At 38.2% G+C, this 20,139-nt stretch overlaps 1 protein-coding gene across 2 annotated transcripts in view; it reads left to right on the plus strand.

Moving 5' to 3' along the window:
* The window catches only part of SGIP1 (SH3-domain GRB2-like (endophilin) interacting protein 1), a 194,505-nt gene extending 174,937 nt beyond the window's left edge, over positions 1-19,568 (plus strand). The window contains exons 18-23 of one of the 2 annotated variants that reach the window (XM_012653762.1): positions 7,856-8,011; positions 12,606-12,738; positions 16,294-16,496; positions 17,576-17,640; positions 18,214-18,378; positions 19,374-19,568. In XM_012653762.1, coding sequence (XP_012509216.1) covers positions 7,856-8,011; positions 12,606-12,738; positions 16,294-16,496; positions 17,576-17,640; positions 18,214-18,378; positions 19,374-19,396 — 745 coding nt within the window. In that variant the 3' untranslated portion in view covers positions 19,397-19,568. The remainder of the gene's footprint in view (positions 1-7,855; positions 8,012-12,605; positions 12,739-16,293; positions 16,497-17,575; positions 17,641-18,213; positions 18,379-19,373) is intronic. The other variant, XM_012653763.1, reaches the window with a different exon arrangement.
* Positions 19,569-20,139: the final 571 nt, after the last annotated feature.

Here is a 20,139-nt window from a genome sequence, read left to right on the forward strand (position 1 = left end):
TGTAGAATCTTCTTGGGACAAAGAATTGGCATAACTTTCTGTCATTCCAGTTGTTAGAACTACTTATCATTGGCCAATCTATACCTTAGAAAATTCAGACTGGCCGGAATTGAGAAAAGCAGGCAGAAAAACGCTTTTAAAAAATGAAAGTAGGACCGGGCACGGTGGCTCACACCTGTAATCCTAGCACTCTGGGAGGCCAAGACCAGAGGATCACTTGAGGTCAGGAGGTTGAGACCCGCCTGAGCAAGAGTGAGACCCTATCTCTACCAAAAATAGAAAAAAATTAGCCATGTGTGGTGGCGCATGCATGTAGTTCCAGCTGAGGAGGCTGAGGCAGGAGGATCACTTGAGCCTAGGAGTTTGAGATTTCAGTGAGCTATGATGACACCACTGCACTCTGACAGAGCAAGACTCTGTCTCAAAAAAAAAAAAAAGAGTAGTCAGGAATGTGGAGATAATGTATATACCTGAGTGGAAACCACTGGGAATCACACAAGAATGAATTTTTTGTCTGCTTCCTAATTGGCTTTCATTCATTCATTCATTCACTAATTCATTCAGAGGGACCTAATCAATCTTTCCACTTCCACTCCCCACCCCGCCCACACCCCAAGTCTATTCTCAAGGTATCACATCACTCCTCTGTTCAAGATCTTCCTATTTCATTCAAAGTAAAAACAAAATGCTCCACAATGCTCTATAAGGCCCTGCATGATCTGTCCTTTGAGCCCCCTGCCATTGCGGAGGCCACCCTCCGCATGCCATCTCTATCACTCCCTCCTTGTTCCTGATTGTGCCGCCATCCTTTGTCCCCATTCACCTCTTGTGAGCCACCCTGGCCTCAAGGCTGTTTCTCCTCCATCGCCCCTACCCCACCCATACCTCAGAGCTCTTCATTTGTTGCTCATTCTGCCTTAGTAACATCTTCTCCCAGACATCTGGGTGACTCGCCCTCTACACTTCATTCATGATTCTTCAGCAGCTTTATCAGAGACCTGCCCTGTCCACCCTACATAAAATAGCAACACTCCTCCCCGCTCCCTCAATACTTTCTTCCTCCTTACCGCACTTTCGCTTTCTCTATGTCTCTCCTCCCTAACATCTTACATGTTTTTTCTGTTGTCCATTATCTGTCTCTTCCTCCACTAGAATGTAAGCTCTCTTCCCCCATGAGAGCTAGATTTTGGCTGTTTTGTTCACTGTTGTATCCTTAGCACCTAAAACAGGGCCTGGCATGGAGTCCTCAAGGTGTATTTACTGAATGAATGAATGGAGTTGAGTGACTCGCCTAACATTTACAAAATGGCTACTGTGTGCCTGCCATCGTGCTAGACAGGAGATACATTGGTGATGAAGACAGCTCATGTGGGAAATCGGACTTGTGCATAAATATAATACAAAGTCTACCCTAGAAGTGTAGAGATGGTGCAATGGGAGTCTTAATAATTTTTTTAATCCCAAGAAGTGATATAGCAGCCTATCAGTCCCAGAAGGGCCTGTCACAATACAAACCAGGGTTTTCATCCTGGTTCAGTTTCCCAGCGCACTATGACAGGTGCGTGGGGAGGTCTGCACTGTGAGCCTAGTGTCCGTTCTTTCTTTCTGTTTCTTTTTTTTAAGACAGTTTTGCTCTGTCACCAGGCTGGAGTGCAGTGATGGTATGATCATAGCTCACTGTAACCTCAAACTCTTGAGCTCAAGCGATCCTCCCACCTCAGCTCCTGAGTAGCTAGGACTACAGGCACACACCATCCCACCCAACTAATTTTTTTATTTTATGTTTTGTAGAGATAGGGTCCCCATGTTGCCCAGGGTGGTTTTGAACCCTTGGCCTCAAGCAGTCCTTCCACCTCAGCTCCCAAAGTGCTAGCATTATAGGCATGAGCCACCAAGCCAGCTTGGAATCTGTTTTCAATTACATTGTCATAACTAGTTGTAGTATATCCTCTATGCTGTTCGATGGGAGATCCAACATATTTCATTGAAATTCTGAAATCTAAAATTTATGAAGAGATCATAAAGTGACACTCTTCTATATTTCATTTCATCTCGAGGCAGTGAATCATTTTAATTGCTCTTCCTTTGTTATTCACTTTCAAGGAAACAACTCAAGGTCTGTCGCCAGGTGGAAATAAAGCCAACCACAGCATCAAATAGAGAACTGATGCAGAAAAAGCATTTGGATTTGCTTTTGCCTATGGTTCCCTCTCACCTGTATCAAAGCCATTTGTTTTCAGACCATACACTGGAAACAGAAATCTACCACCTTAATTGCTATATACTGTGATACATAATCCATTCAAATACAGATACGTCTTTCTCTGAATATTCAGACCACCTGCAACAGGTATTCTGACATCTGAGTCTTTCTCCATAGCTCACGGGCACGGGCAGAGAATTCTTTGACCTTTGATACTGGCTGGGGAAACATATCTCCTGTTATCAGTTCCTATTTAAACAACCTTGATGCTAAAATATAAAGGTCAAGGATTAATTCTCTTATCCCCTAGAAAAATTTAGGTTTCTCAGCTATATCCTATCCTTCTCTTCTCATCGTATTTTATTTATTTATTCAGTATCTGTCTCCCAGTTTAAACTAGAAATGTGCAAAAGAACCATGTTTATCCTATTTGTCACAAGCCATTTTAGCACATTAGATAGTGCCTGGTATATTGTATAGGCACCCTCTATATAGTTGTTAAATGTGTGGATTTAAACATTTGACTGAGTTCCTACTCTGTTCTGAGTTCTGTCTTAGGCACCTTTCTTTCCCAGAACCTAAGACACAGTACTTGCCTTCACAGCAGTAGATAAGATGTACAAAAAACTAGAACATAATTCTCTAAAAAAAGATCTGTACATGTGTCCAGGACAACCCAGAGAAAGGAAAAACTAAGAAAGGCTGGATAGAGAAGATATTAAGGAAAGCTTCAGAAAGGCTTTCCTTTGAACTAGGAAAAGGATTTTGGCTGGTACATAAGCCAGTGAAAGAGGATTATAAACAAGAGAAGTGGTATATATATACACAGAGGTTATGCTTGAAAAGAGGGCTGTGGGCTTAGTTATCAAAGCAGTACACAGAAGTCACATTTTATGGGAAGGATGCATTTCTGATGACCTCATATAATTCAAATTCAATATTCCTTGAACAAAATTGGCCAGTGCTCCTGTAGACCAGATAATGTGGTGCTGCCTATGGCAATAGGGAAAACCCAGTTTATACGTCACTTGGCTAGACAGCTTTGAAATTTTTCTGTTGTTTTTCTTGGGTTTTTTTTTTGTTTTGTTTTGTTTTTTGAGACAGAATCCCACTCTGTTTCCCGAACTAGAGTGCCGTGGTGTTAGCCTGGCTCACAGCAACCTCAAACTCCTGGGCTCAAGCGATCCTTCTGCCTCAGCCTCCTGAGTAGCTGGGACTATAGACATGAGCCACCATGCCTAGCTAATTTCTTCTATTTTTAGTAGAGACAGAGTCTCATTCTTGTTCAGGCTGGTCTTGAACTCCTGACCTCAAGCGGTCCTCCCACTCCGGCCTCCCAGAGTGGAAATTTTTCTGTTCTTGACAAATATTTCACTTGTGGGGATTCACATGATTTCAAATTTTATTCATAAAGTAAGCATTTATTCATATTTCCATATCACATTATTTTTAATTTTCATAATTCAAACTCATGGGAAATATAGCCAACTTGCATACTGATAGGAACAATCATTAAGATCAAAAAAAGATTTTCCCTGAGTATAGAAAATATTAAATTTATATATAAAATTTCAGGTCAACTTAGACACCATATGGATTAATATTAATAAATCAGCAAAGGTCTGACTCTGACAGTCGAGATGCAGAAATACAATTATGAAGCCTCAGTGTTTCTTATATTGGACTATATGGGCTGCTTCTCTCATCTTCTACCCAACACTGCAAGCCCTTTGGAGGCAGGGTCTGTTTGCTCATTTTTCAACTGCCTCCCTGCTCAAAAAACTAAACAAAATAAATAACATATTGCACAGTTAGGAGTGAATAAATGTTTGTTGACTTAATAAATGTCACCTCCTCTCCTGACTTGCTTTCAAAAAAGGAACTTTGTCCCCTACCAAGATACCAATTAGATCTCATTTTGAGCAATCTGGAAAGGAAACTGAGAAGATTCCCTACCAGTTAAAAAACATCTGAGTCACCCCTGCTAACCACAGTATACAGAGTGATGGTAGGTGCTGCAATCTCATTTTACAAGTGCTCTGACTAATTGCTGTGTTCTTCTAGAGCTGCTAAATAATATCCTGCATGTCAACATATTGACTAACATCAAAAGCAGACTCAGCTGGAGGGGAAGTTGAGGCTCAGAACCAATTCAGCACCCATAAACAAACAAGGTTAATGAATCTAAAAGGTAGAGGAGAAAGATAGCAGTGTACACCCAAACCAGGAAATCAGCAATACTATCCAGAAGAGATGGCGGTGCAAACTTCCAGAAACCAAAATTCTCATTCAGAGCAGCACAAAGTTATCAATTTAACATCTGAGTCAGGGAGGGACACATGGCAACTTTTAGAGACTCATCTGCCCCCCAACTCTGCCCAAAACCCAGCCTTATACATACATACAAGGCTATAGCAGCTCCTCACGTAAGCTATTTTGAATGTGAACCAGAGACCACCTCACCTGAACCAGGGGTGTCTCATCAGTCACAGATTTATACCATACACAAGGTGCCTATGGGACAAAATAGAGTCCCCATGCTCACATATGAGCAAAGTTTTCATTCATTAACAACCTCAGTTTCCCTGGAAAGTTCATTCCTTAACTTAGAACTGAAGAAGTAGTACAAGAGTCAGTTATCCAGATGTATAGGGAACTCAGAAAATCTCACTCATTTTAAGTATCTACTATTTCTCAAAGAAGAATAAGTCTTGGGAAATTTCTGCTTCTGGACAAGGTAGAGTAACAGACCAATTTACCCCCTCCCCTCCCACACCTCAAACAGCTCAAAAATGGACAAAATATATGAAACAATGATTTGCAAGACACTGGACCTCAGGTGAAGGACAGTGATCCCCGAGAGGTGAGGTGTGCCATATTGCTCCAGCTTACTTCCTTGAGAGTTTCTGGGCATGGCATAGGGAGAGCCCAGCAGACTTCCATCTGTTCTTGGGGAGGTGTCTCACTGAGGCGCTCCACTACAAAACTGGCTGAGGGAGGTGCCAGAGGAAGCTAAAGCCTGGGGCAGGAGGTACTGCTGGCCACCATGCACCGCAGAAGCCGGAGGTAGAGAAGATGCAACCACGGCAGGAGCCTGGAGCCAGAGAGCCCAGTCTGCATTGTAGGATCTAGGCACTGGGGCAGCCCAGCCATTTCTACCGCATGCGCCAAATGATAGGAAAGCTGCCTGTGCTACCGGATACCGGCAAAGTCATTTGGGTTGCAAAACTCTAACTCTTGGGATGCCACACACACTGCAGGAGCTACACACAAGCCTCCTGCGCTGCAGAAGCCTGGCACTAGATAAACCCTGTGCGCTGCAGAAGCCTGCACTGCAAGCGTGCTGGAATGGAAAAGGAAAACCCCGTCCTCCTGCAATGTCTCTCGAGCACCCTCTATTGACAGAATTAAACATGTGCCTGTTGGCAAAGAAAAAATATGCATAAAGGACCTGTTAATTTTCTCAGAGCAGGCTGTAAAGGTTGAACTGGAGCTTAGAGGCAATAAATTGATTTTATGTAGAAATTGACACGGCGATTTTAAATTTCATATGAAAATACAAAGGACCTATGATAGCCAAAAGAACTTTGAAAAAGAACAAAGTCCTCAGAGTTGGAGAACTAACATTATTTGATTTCAGAACTATTATAAAGCTATAGTAATCAACAGTTTGGTATTGGTTTAAAGATAGACAAAATAGATCAATGGAACAGAACAGTGAATACAGAAATAGACTCGCACATATATGGACAACTAAATTTCAACAAAATTACCAAGGTAATTTGGTGGAGAAAGAGTAGTGTTTTCTCAACAAATGGTGCTAAAACAATTGGTTGTCCATATCCACAGACACAAAAAATGAACTTAGATCCACACTTTATGCTATATTCAAAAACTAACTAAAAATTGGTGATAAAGCTAAATGTAAAACTAAAAATAAAAAAAAGCTCTAGAAGAAAATATAGGTGAAACTTTTGTGATCTTGGATTTGGCAAAGATTTCTTAGGACCCCAAAAGAATAATTAAATTATTATTGCCCAGAAAAACCCATAGAAGAATAAATTGATGAATTAAAAACTTCTGCTCTTCAAAGGTGCTCTTAAGAGAGAGGAAAAAAATAAAACAAGCTACAGACTGGGATGCAAATCATATATCTGATAAATTATATACAGAATATATGAAAAGTTAAAAGTTCAATAAGAAAACAAAAACTCTATTTAAAAACTTGGCAGAGAATTTGAGCAGACACTTTACCTACATAGTTAACCGATGACAAATCAGCACATGAAAAGATGCTTAAGATCATTAGCCATTATGGAAATGCAAATTAAAACAATAAGATTGTCCAATACTCACCTATTACAATAGCTAAAATTAAAAAAATATATATATACTATCAAGTGTTGGTGAGATTGTGCAAGAACTGAACCTCATACACAGCTGTATTTTCCACTTTAGAAAACAAGTTTCTTTAAAAGGTAAAAAGGTACCCCTGCCAGCTGAGCAATTCAATGATTCCACTCCTCCATACTCACCAAGAAAAATGAGAGCCTATGTCTGTACAAAGACCTGTACACATATATTCACCTCATCTTTATTTGTAATAGGCAAAAAACTGGAAAGAATCCAAATGTTCTTAAGTAGGTGAATGGATTTTTAAAAACTGTGGTATATTAACACATTACACAGCAACAAAAAGAAATGAACTATTAATAAACACAGCTACGTGGATGAATCTCAAAATAATTATGCTGAGTGAGAAAAGCCTGACCACTCCACCCACAAAGCACATATCTTATGATTCTGTTGTATAAAATTCTACCAAGTGCAAACTAACATATAGTGACAGAAAGCCTATTAGTGATTGCCTGGGGATGGGGAAAGGTAGGGCAGGAGAGAGATTACAGAAAGGCATGAGAAAACTTTCAGGGATAATGGAAATGCTTATTATTTTGATTGTATGAGAGTTTCACATCATACAATCTTATGGAATTTTACACTGTAAATAAGTGCATTTTATTATATGTCAATTATATCGTGATAAAGCCCCATTAAAAAAAGGATTATTCTTCCTTTCAAACTATCATCCCACTGTGTTAACTTATATGACTGATTTTACAATTTTGATCAAATAGATAAGTTAATGGAATGAAGAGCTAGTTAAGTAGAAAGCAAGAACTTTACCTCGTGAGTACATACAAGAAAATGTTCAAGGTGTTATTCATATTACTCTAATAACCAAAATAAGTCCCAGTAAACCGTGTGATAACATTGTGCAAATTTAATATCTTCAAATGTACTGCGAAAAATTCAGAAATCACAGTGAGAGAGAACCATCACAGCACATGATTCTACTCATAAGGTGAACCTGTAGACTTTTCTACAGAAAAAGAAAAGCTGCACTTTTTTCTTTCAGCTCAAAGCACTTTTAACAAAACAGCCACTTTTTTGATGTATTAACCATTGAGTTGGCACCTCCTGCAGATAGATTGGAAATGATTTCATAGTTGAGAGTACAATTGTAAGAGCCTGCCTTTCATCTCTTCTGCTGTTTAACATTGTTGCAGAATTTTTTTTTCACAGCTGTTTTGATTCAAACTGTATTGACCTGGGTTTCCTCTCTCTTTCCTGTCGTGTGTTTTGATATGCCAGGTGTATTGTTAAGATTACTGGAGAAATGGTACTGTCCTTTCCTGCCGGCATCACCAGACACTTTGCCAACAATCCATCCCCAGCTGCTCTGACTTTTCGGGTGATAAATTTCAGCAGGTTAGAACACGTCCTGCCAAATCCCCAACTTCTCTGCTGGTAAATATGATTTTGCATAAATTTTTTAGAGATGTATGTAGCTTAGCATTTTGTACTTAGATGAGCAATGTACTTTAGCAAGAGAGTCGCACTATAGTGAAATTACTGCCATTCAGAAAGGCTTGTAGATTCAGACACAAAACTTTTACCAGCTGCCAGGCACGGTGGCTCACGCCTGTAATCCTGGCACTCTGGGAGGCCGAGGCGGGTGGATCGCTCAAGGTCAGGAGTTTGAGACCAGCCCGAGCAAGATGGAGACCTCTTCTCTACTAAAAATAGAAAGAAATGATCTGGACAACTAAAAATATATATATAGAAAAAATTAGCCGGGCGTGGTGGTGCATGCCTGTAGTCCCAGCTACTTGGGAGGCTGAGGCAGGAGGATCGCTTGAGCCCAGGAGTTTGAGGTTGCTGTGAGCTAGGCTGATGCCACAGCACTCTAGCCAGGGCAACAGAGCCAGACTCTGTCTCAAAAAAAAAAAAAAAAAACTTTTACCAGCTGTCAAAGTTTTCTGTGGGTGATTGTGTATATATATGTAACTCCATATGCACATATGTATTTTAATGGCCAAATATCTCAAGTGGTTAAAGAGACATGCAGAGTGATAAAATCTGCATTCATGACAATTTATTCATTGTGTTTTACTTATTACCAGTAAATAATGGATAAGAATGGTGGGGAATGAACCCAATAACAGGAATAAAATCCTTTTGTTGTATTAGCTTCTTTTTAAATCAAATGATATTTGAACTGTGAGCTACTCTCCACATGAGCTTGAAAAATTTTTTTTGAAACATAATTTCATTGTAATAGTAATTGTTTTGATGGAACTTTACATGTATGATATCAAAGAAGCTCATGCAAATTTATGTATATAAATATACTTTTTCACATTTTCTAACTATTTAACCCAAATATGATGTCTTTATTATGCATATGCACATCACAGTCACACATACATACATGCATGCACTTAAAATGATCGATTATATCAAGTTCATTATTTGCAATGGATGGGGCAGGAGTCATTTTCACTGCTGCTTCTCCACCATCAAGTCCTGATACTCCACCTAAAAACTCTCTCTGCAGAGGCCTTCCTTTTTCCTTTCCTCCCTTGTCCAGGTGCCCACTGTCATTTCCCTGGACACTGCAACTGCTTCCCTCCTTCCCTCTCTGAATCCAATCCTGCCTCTCTCCAATGCATTCTAACAGCCAGACGGGTTTTTATGAGGTAAATCAGGTCATCTTCACTCGTAACCCACCTGGCCAGAAACTAAGCTTGTTACCATTGTCATTGAGGCTCTGAGTTGTCCGTCACCCTTGCCTGCCTCTCTGTTCTCTCTCACAGTCCTCAGAATCCCCACCCCTCCTGCGCGACCTGCCAATCTCGGAAACAGTCGGAGTCCCCTCCCACAGCAGGGCTTTGTAATGCTTGTTTCCTCTGCCTCCAATACTGTCTCCACCCTTCTTCCTCCCACTCTCCCTCCTCATCCTTCAGGACTCAGCTCCACTCCGCCTTCCCTCACTATCCCATCTCCTCCCCACCCCCACCCACCAGCCCCCGACTAAATCACGTCCCCTTGTTATTCTCTCTCAAAGTACCCTATTCTTTTCCTTCGTAGCCCTTACTGCAATCAGTAATCATGTATCTATTTGTGTTTCTTCATTTATCCACTTCCCCCACAAGACTGTACAAACCATGAGGGAATGGAACGCATTCCTTAGTTCACCACTATAACCCCAGAACCTTCCACCGTGACTGGCGTCTAATAAGGACTTGAATAATATTTGTCGCATGAATGAACAACTCAGTCATAACGTAAAGAATTTAGTCAAGCCAGACGTGTATATAGAAATAACTAAAAGTTGTTGGAATTTGCAGTTTGAGTACCAATTTAGTCAATCACTCTCTTGACTGAATGAGACTTTTTAATTTCAGTGGTGGTAAAATAGTCACAGGTATTTCAGGTGATTACCAAGTTCATTTCCTCCTCTTGGTCCTTGCTATGGCTTAAGTGGCAAACTTGACTCCAGGTTTAAAAGCATAAAAGAAATGATCACCCATTAAGGTGAAAAATAAGTGTAGAATGATTGAGATTGGAGTTCAGCAAATTCTTACTTCAGTTTCCCTCCATGTTTTCAATACGCACATCGAGCCCATTAATTTTATTTTTCGAGGTTCCTGCATATGAAATTAGGAGTTATGTGCCAGTGTTTCACCAGTTTGTTTGTGAATATGATCGATGTGATAGTTACAGCTTTTGTTGCATTTTTAGGCAGTTATATTGCCAAGTTCTTAGGCATATGTGCAAAAGTTATATACATATATCAACATATCAGTCTTATGAATTGAATTCAATATCACTCAAAATGTTTTTGCTTAACGAAATAGTATATGAACCCTTAAATTATTATTTTCAAAAAACAAAAAATTCCTCATGAATTTGGACCTTATTAACTCTAAATATTTGATAATTGTAACAGGGCTGTGATGGGTGACCCATTAGTCATGTATAGCCTATTTGGTTTTGGTAGGCAGTGCTACTCTGCCGCCGCCACCACAACCCTGAGCTTTTAAAAGGCAGTGTTGACCAAGCATGACTAAACATCATTTTTGATTGCTTCAGCATCTCATCATCTTATACTCAGCCCATATTCTCCTTTATGTTTACTGAAGACTTCATTTAGGTTAGCACCATGGCCACCGGAGACATTCGGTTTGCAATCCCTGTGACAGGGGCCAAATTGAAATTTACATCTACTTTCCCCTTATGAAAGGGGTTTGCTTGTAAAAGATATTTAGGAACAATTGTTAACTCAAGTATGAGACTCAAGAATCCTTAAGACATCTTGAGCATTTAAGAATGCCGTCTCTGTGTAAGCATTTGATTGGCAAAGATTTATTAAAGCAGGTTCTCTGAGAAATTAGCACAGACATATGACTTAGCTTATTTTGCTATCAAATTCAGCAAATGCATTTCTTTAAAAGTAGTATAACTGAGATTTTTTCTATTATTCAGATCTACTTAGTATAAATTAACGACATGTTGCTACATATTAATTCCTAACCTCTGTTTTGGCATATCGGGAAGGTGTGACCTATACAACTGACCTGGGCTGGAATCTGGACTCTGTTACTTATTAGCTGTGTGATCTTAAGCAAATGACTTAATTTCACTGACCCTCTATTACCTTATCTCTTGCCTCCTTGCATAGCAACAGCTCTGGCAGCTTGAAGTAATTTAGATGCTTGTAAATAAAAAACAGCTTGGACAGCCCTTATCAGCGTCCTTAGCTCAGCTTGACCAGGGGCAAAGTCTCAAGGGCCAGGAGTCTTTTTCATCCCTTTCCCCTATTGCATAGTCAAAGAGCTTTGCTTTGTCCTCAGTAACCCTCTATCAGGACACAGCAGAAATACACCAGTCACACTGAGACTGGACCACTCCTGCCTGACAGACCAAAATGGCAGTTTTAAGGCCCTGATGGTTTTTGACTCAGTTTTCTAGATTTGTGTGACTTACGGAGTCTGAATCATAGCAACTTACTTTTGACCTGCCTTTCTCATTTTTCACTATCAGCCTCTCTCTTCGCCATCTCTAATTCTCTTTTTATAAGTTTGCCCATCTCGAAAAACAAGAATAATAATTCTTACTCTGCAGGGTAGATTTTAATGAAATAGTTCATAATGCCTAGCACATAATAGGTGCTCAAGAAATTGTAACTACTACTATTATATTATAAAGGATATTCTGAAAGTGAAGGGTCAGTAAGGGAGTTGTGTGTCAAGTTACTGAATCACTTGAGGATTCACTATATGGGAAGTGAGCAGATGCTTTGTATACTCTTGGCTGATTCTTTTTATTATTGAGACAAGCATTTGAAAGAGAAATTGGAAAAGCGTACTGTGGACCTGCCTCTGAGCAAACTAATGACTCTTGTAGGGATAGAAAACTCTTTAGTTTGTCAAGATTGCACTGTTCTTCTCTATTGTAACTACCATGATTACTATCATTTAAACTCCGGGATCATCTTGCAAGTGAAGTGACATTTCTTATGATTTAGATGCTCTTGAATGAAATATTGTGAATGCTAAAAAGGTAGCATGGTAATTTTAGTATCGCTCTTTTTTCCTTAGTGATAAAGACCATGTTTACATTTGGCTAAATACTGAATTGGATAATTTCTAAGAAACTACTGGTCAAGTCAATTCAAAAGAAAACCAATGTATTCAGCTCCTTGATTGCACTAACTGGCTAATTTAGATGAAAACTGTGGTGCTGTAGAAAGGACTATTACGTTTGGGTTAATAAATAATTCACTCTTTAAAGCTGCCAATTATCATCATTACTGGGTACTCACTGAGATTTATAACAATACAGTAGCTCCTCCCTATGGATCTTAATCTATTAACATAATACCATTCAGAACTGTATTTGTGCTAAGACTACACTACTGCTAATAGATTCCTCATAATCTCTACAGATTGTCGAAGATAGATGTAGAAATCAGATGAAAATTTGCTAAGATGCTTCTTGTATGGCTTATATATGTTACAAAATGCTACTTAATCATTTTTTCTTCCCAATTGAATAGTGATAATACACAAAATGATGCCAATACCAAGGAATTCTGGGTAAACATGCCAAATTTGATGACTCACCTAAAGAAAGTGTCTGAACAAAAGCCCCAGGCTACATATTATAATGTGGACATGCTCAAATATCAGGTAAGCCTGTTTATATGGTCAGAATGTCTCCTACACATTACAAATTTATTTTCTAAAGTACCTGATATTAAATAAAAGTAAATAAAGTGATATTTCTTTCAATATTGTTTAAAAGCTATAATTTATAAGAAAATGGAAACCTTAAAAGACTACTTGGGGACTAATGACAATATTCATACATATCCTTATGAGTTTAAACTTATAAGAAAATATTGTATTAAAAATTAAAGAAACATGCCACAAAAATGAAGTCACCAAACATTACGTCAATTAAGATTATAAATATTGATGAACTAGATGACTACAATTTTGTTAATGAGCATTATTGTACTAAACACTCTTATTTAAAATGATTAAATATAAGCAATCTTTTTTCTAGTAAAATAGTCCTATGAAACAGTTCTAATAAAACATTAAAAAATAACTCAGTAGTAAAAGAATGTTTGATACAACACAATATAAAACATGAGAGCTTTCTTTCTGTGTATAGGATTGCCCTTACTCCAGATTATTACTGATCCAGTAAATAAGCCTGTTCAAGTCAGAATTCTATAGTGCCTGAATCTCCCATTGATTCCCAGCACTTGGTTTCTTAGATTTTTTTAATTGACAGATAAAATTGTATGTATTTATCATGTACAACATGATATTTTGAAGTATAAATACATCTTGGAATGCGTAAATTTAATTAACACATGCATTAACTCACATAGTTACCATTTTGTGGTGAGACTACTTCACATCCGCTTTCTTAGCATTTTTCAAGAATACATTGTTATTAACTATAGTCACCGTATTGTGCAATAGATCTCTTGAACTTACTCCTCCTGTCCAGCTGAAATTTTGTGTCTTTTGATCAACATCTCCCCAGGAGCCCCTCACCCCACCCCAACAACCCCACCCCCTGGTAACCACCATTCTACTCTCTACTTCTATGAAAGCAACTTTTTTCGATCCATTTAAGAGTGAAATCATGCAAAATGTCTTTCTCTGCCTGCCTTATGTCACTTAATATTTTTAATGTATTCATAATAATTTTTGTGGTTCAATATGTTCAGATTATTTTTTTAAGATGAGGAAAGTTGTACTTTAATAAAAATCAGTGCATCTCAAACATAACTGCACTTTTCAATCACCAGGGAACTTATAAACAAATGCCAGTTCTGAATTGGTGCTAAAAAGAATATATGTATTTAAATATACATACATAATCTGCTGGGCCCTGACACTCCAGAGATTTTTATTTACTTGGCTCAAGATTCAACAGGTATCTGTATTTTTTATAAGTTCCCCAAGTGATTCTAAGGCACCCTATGATTTGAAAACCATTTAAATTTTTGTAAGGAAATCATTGAAAGTGGAGTATCTATATGATGATACATTTTACAAAAGCACAAATGAATATAATGTTTTTCCTGTGAGAACAGGATCATTATAGATAATATTAACAAACATATGATATGGCATAAATTCATTGCTTTTATAGTTAAAATATAATAGAAAATACATGATATTTACCTTTTTTCCCAAAATATTTAAACACACTTAGTGTCTGTTTTAAGCTGTGAGGGAAATGAAAAGGAGTGAGAAAGGGAAACACTAAATCTCATTTTTCCCTGAATGAGAAATTAAATTTCAGAGCACGGGCATGGTTCTCACGCCCAAAGTGTGAAAATAAAATTGTTGTTGTTTTCCTTCATGAACTCTATTTACAAACACTGCATCTACATCTTCACTTCAAAAAAAAAAAGAAAAAGTTTTTTAAAACGTCAAAAATCCATTTTTTTTAGTCTCCATATTTGTTATTAAGTGAATCTACAAAATAGAATTCACCTATTGCAATATGAACTTTGGGTAAAGTATTAAAGTATAGGCAAGAGATTGAATTTTGGAATGAAGTGGGCTTTCTGCTTGTCACTGACCTTGGGCACTTAATCTCCTGGAACCACAGTTTCCTCATCTGCAAATAGGGTAATAATGATACCTACCTAGATGTTTTACAGGATGTTGTAAGGAGCTAATAGCCTAATATATTTCAGAGTACTTTGTGAAATGTCAATAGCCCTCGACCTGTCATTTTGTTTTAAAGTGTGCTCTGAGGAATCCCTTTTGTTGTTGCTTAGCTGTGTTTTTGTTGTTTTGCAACAATGCAAGGAATGGGGGGGCGGTGCGCGCAACTAGCATTTTGTGGAATTGCCCTCAAATCGCAGCATATTTAGTTTCTGGCCACCAATAGCATTCTTCAGAAATTGGGACAATCAAAAACACACCTTCACATATCCAGAAAGCACCTCCCCAAGTAGGGGAACTATTATTAAGTTAAAAACTACAGCTGAGGAGAGAGTGCAGTAAAGGGGTGTGGGGAGGGGGCCCTACTCCGTTGTTGATCTACTTTAGGTAGTACATTTCTAAATAGAAGTTCGTTTTCAGAAAGGATTATTCTGCTAACAATATTTAACTAGCTAAAATTGTCATCAAAAGCCAAATCTGTCATTTTATAAAAGAACCCATTTCTGGGCTAGTTTCTGCAGCAACTGCTCCTGCCTTGTGAATTCAGCCTGCCTTAAGGCCCCGTCTTGGTGACCATATGTGCAGGCATTTCCTAGAGAGCTGTTTATACGCTTCAAAATCAGCAAAACTCATACTCCATGAATGAAAATTCAAGGGCATAGACGCCACCCACATGGTCCCTGCAATGCGCATGAGCTTATAAAAGGAGACTCCCCTAGAGATCTGTTCACCATCACAATGAACCATCAAGAAATAATAACACTGGGAATTTTTCACTGTGGACCCAGAATTCAGGTCAATATATTGTCTTTAGATAAGAGAAATTTTTGTTGATTCTTCAAACCTAGCTTTTTCTTGGTCAAATTCTCAGTTGATTCTAAGTAGAATTGACAGTAGAATGTAGCACTTCCACTTGGAGGACCTGTGTTCTAGTCCTTACTTTGGTAAGTTTCAAAGAAGTAATAATAATCAGCCTTGTCTAACTCCCTGGTTTGTTCTGAAAAGCAAATACAGTAAGAATACTAATAGATAACATTTAGTAAAATGTTAATTCCTTACTATGTGCTAGGCACTGAGTTGAGTGTTTCACATAAAACATCTCCTTCAATCTTCCTGACAAACCTATGGGTAAATAGTATTGTTATAATCCCCATTTGGCAGATGAGGGAATAACTGGGGCTCAGAGAGGTTTGGTAACTCAGCTTTTAGGTGGCAGAATCAGAACGCACACCCAGGACTGTCTAGCTTCATGGCCTCAACTCCTAAACAGTGAGCTGTCCTGCCTGTAAGTGCATTCTAAGCTCTAAAGTGCTGTAGAGGTTTTAGTAGTTGATTTTATGTTTTTAATCTGTAAGTCACCCAAAGCACCCAGCTCTCTCCCACAACACCCTTCACGGTGTTTTTCACTAACGGCTCTCTTGTGAGCAGCACAAACATTAGGACATTATGATCTCCAACAACATTCCTGCGGCAGATAATATAACTTCTAGTTTTGTTTCAGACAGTAGTTAGCCTTAAATATTCTCTTTCCTGTCGTTTGGCAAGGTGTCTGCCCAGGGCATTCAGTCCACGCCTCTGAACCTGGCGGTGAATTGGCGATGTGAGCCTGCAAGCACTGACCTGCGCATCGATTACAAATACAACACGGATGCAATGACCACCGCTGTGGCCCTCAACAATGTGCAATTCCTGGTCCCCATCGACGGAGGAGTAACCAAGCTCCAGGCTGTGCTCCCACCAGCCGTCTGGTAAGGAGCCCTCAGCCGCCTTTCTCTTTACCAAAGCGCTTCTTCTGGTGCCAGGGGTCCCAGACTTCTCAGCACTTGTGTTTCCCTTAGGAGGAGATCACAGCAGGCCTATATATTAGGGGTCAGGATAGGAAACAGAAACTGCTGTGGCTATTTTAAGCAAAAAATAATTTAACAGGGATTTCAATGCTTGCACAATGGTGGAAGTGCTAGAGGAACAGAAAATAGGCTGGATCTCCAGAACTGTGCAGAACCAGCTTGCCGCAGCCCCGGGAAAGGAGAGAAATTAGAAGGCTGCCAGTGGAATTACTGAATTCAAGAAACCACAGCTGTGACTCTGATCCAAGGGCCAGTAAGCTCCTGCTGGCACCTCCTTAACTGCTTCTTAGAACCCATAAAACTGGAGGGTGGACTGGCCTGCTGTTGTTAGAAGATTCCCCACATCTGAGTTAAGTTGCTGGTCAGAGGAAAACAGCCAGGAAAGTGGGAGCATGGCTTCTGCCTCCATTCCGACTTTTAAATTTCAACCCATGCATGTGATTGGTGGAACCTAACTTGCATCTAGGACCATAACTACAAGGGAGTCTGGGAAAGGTAGTGTTTCATTTTCTAGCACACCAGAGAATGTATGGGACTAGAAACTTAATAGATACTAAGTACCGGTGGCATCTGTTATAAAGGACTTGTTCTGGAAAGAATGCTCCAGCTTTTCCTTATGACTGTAAGAAGCAAAAAGTAGAATATTTTTTAAAAAATGAATGTCAGCCCGATGACAGTCCCAACTTAAATTACCTGAATTAATTGATTAACTAACATTTGCCATCTATTGTTTCAGCAGATGTGTTAAAAAAAAATTTTTTTAAACACTGTTTATCTCACAGTGTTCAAGCTAGTTATAATAAAGAAAGGGAAAAGATAGAATTTATGTGTGCATGGGAAGAGAGAGAGAGAATTTTTAAATTGTAGCTAAACTTTTTAAGATCATTTTTAAAAATTAATATTATCTGGAAAAAACATGGTATCCATTCAACAAAAACCCTTGCATATATGCAAAAGCTTTTTACCTATTTTATTTTTAGGAATGCTGAACAACAAAGAATATTGTGGAAGATTCCCGATATTTCTCAGAAGTCAGAAAATGGAGGTAATGTAATCCCAGGCTTGTTTTACTTAATATTTACCTAAAGCTGAAATAGCTTTTAGTATTAGCCAACTATTACCCAAAATACATGTGGCACAAAAAACAAGCAAAATATTTCACATCATTTCTGCATTTACTTATTTCAATCAATAAAGGCAAATGATTCTTCAATGAATCCTCTTCTTTCCCTTTTCTACCAAAACCCCACATCAAACAGACCATCTTGATGCAGAGATGAGCTTTTAAAGAAGCATGTTTCCATCCTGAATCAAATCCCACACTCCCTGGTAGATATTTTTTACTTTCCTCTGATATTAATCATAGGTTGGAAAATACATGGCCTTCCAAGTAACATGCCCCCAAATTTGACGTTCCATTTTGCTGAATTACACTTTTACCAGAGTACAAATAGAGTCACTCATAATATTCAATGATAAATTTTATTCATCACCATTTTGTCACTGAAGCATATACTAATTCCTAGTAAGTATGATTTTGCTTGTTAACTTTTTAATACAATTTCTAAAATTATCCCCGCAATGTTGAGTTGACTGTTATAATAATATTTTTTTTTAGGAGTCGGTTCTTTGTTGGCAAGATTTCAGTTATCAGAAGGCCCAAGCAAACCTTCCCCATTGGTTGTGCAGTTCACAAGTGAAGGAAGCACCCTTTCTGGCTGTGACATTGAACTTGTTGGAGCAGGGTATCGATTTTCACTCATCAAGAAAAGGTTTGCTGCAGGTAAGTAGGTATCTTGAGTTTTATTAGCAAAGTACTGTCTTAGCTATTCTTCCTTAAGAAGGAACAGATTGTCATTTTCTCATCTTTTTCCTCCTCCTCTTCCCCACTCCCAATCTTCATTTTAATTAGAAAGCAAACCAATTGTTGAATGAAGGAAAAAATAGGAGAATGAACTAGAAATCAGAAAGCAAGAGGCTCTATCTACTTACCCTGGCTCTAGATCTTATGTGGGGACGACCAGTTGTTCCCATTTTATAGCTGTGTATACTGAGGTTAATGAAGTAAATCCTACTTTTGTTATACTGATAAACAAAATAAATGCTGTTTGCCTTTGAATTTATCTCCTACATGAAAGCTTTTTGTTCTCCAACAGGACTTCATAGATTGTAGACTGTCAGGCTTAGCTGGTATCTGGGAGATTTCACTTGAATAAGAACCTCAAAGAATCTAGGCCACAGATCAAAACGGGTTGCCCATGAGCTGAATGTGGCCATGAGACACATTTTATTTGGCACAAACAATAGGGTGTTTTTTTTTAATTGGTGAGGGGAGATTCTCTGATACTAGAGAATCATATACTTGTCAGTTATTTCTGGGACAAATCCTGGGTTTTATGCCTGTTGTACTGCTATACTGATGTTAATTGTTAATTAATACCCCTCTCACTCTCAAAAATGAGTCAAGTTGGAAAATGAATTATATTAGCACCCTTCCTAAAATAAGTTCGATTATCATCAGAAACAAATCTCCCAACCCATTCTGGGCAACCCAAACCTCTACAATTTGTTGATCCATGAAAATGTGAAAAGACAGCTAGCTGACCTGGAAAATTGAAAACTTAAAAAGCTCTATGTATTTTATATTAGGATTGCACCCCTAAAGTATGCAGTATTTGGATCCTAGGGGTAAGGCAAGAGGAATCAAAATTTTACCCATGTAATGATCACATTATTGAACTAGCAGATAACCTGTTGATATGTTGTTTTATTTTGCAGGAAAATACTTGGCAGATAACTGATAAAATCTTATACAAGGATTTGGAGGATTCATATAATGAAGAACTGTTGTATGACAAACAGGTTTTAATTTTGGTTTCATAAAAACAAACCAATATCTGCACTTGGGATATATCAGCTAGAAAGTCAGTGACTTTCAGCCATGATCTCCCTCACACAATACCATGATGAGCAGTCCTACAGTATTTACTTCTAGGTGTAATATTGTTAATGGTTTTAAAATGTAATTATTGTATTTGTAAATTGTACTCTCATTCCAGTAAGGCAGTTAGACACTCCAGTTTTAGCATTTTACCATTCCTGAAATGATGTAATTTAAACTGTGGTATGTAAATTTAATAGTAGTACTGTCGAATGGCACAATGCTTACAGAGGTAGATGCATTCTGTCAATATATAAAATTTAAACATAATATTGATAGCTGTCATAAAGGGGGTGCCACATATAAAGAAACTTAAGTGGAACCAGAAAAGAAAAAGAAACAAACTTACTTTTCTTCAGTCTTTAGTATGTTTTACTCTAGTACTAAATAAAAATTCTATCTTCAAATGTTTAGTGGATTAAATTCATAAATATTTCAGAAAAAAAATTCTAAGGTTACAGTATATTCAAAGAAAAGCATTAATTACCACTTTTTAAAAAGCTTTTTTTTCAAACTGCAAATTTCATAAAAATGCAAAATGTGTAAACAGGGCCTCTTATTTTTATAACTTGTGTAAAAAGGGAAAGCAATTCATATTTAAAG

The sequence above is a fragment of the Propithecus coquereli genome, unplaced genomic scaffold (genome assembly GCF_000956105.1).
Source record: "Propithecus coquereli isolate 6110/MARCELLA unplaced genomic scaffold, Pcoq_1.0 Scaffold427, whole genome shotgun sequence".
NCBI classification, from domain to species: Eukaryota; Metazoa; Chordata; class Mammalia; order Primates; family Indriidae; genus Propithecus; species Propithecus coquereli.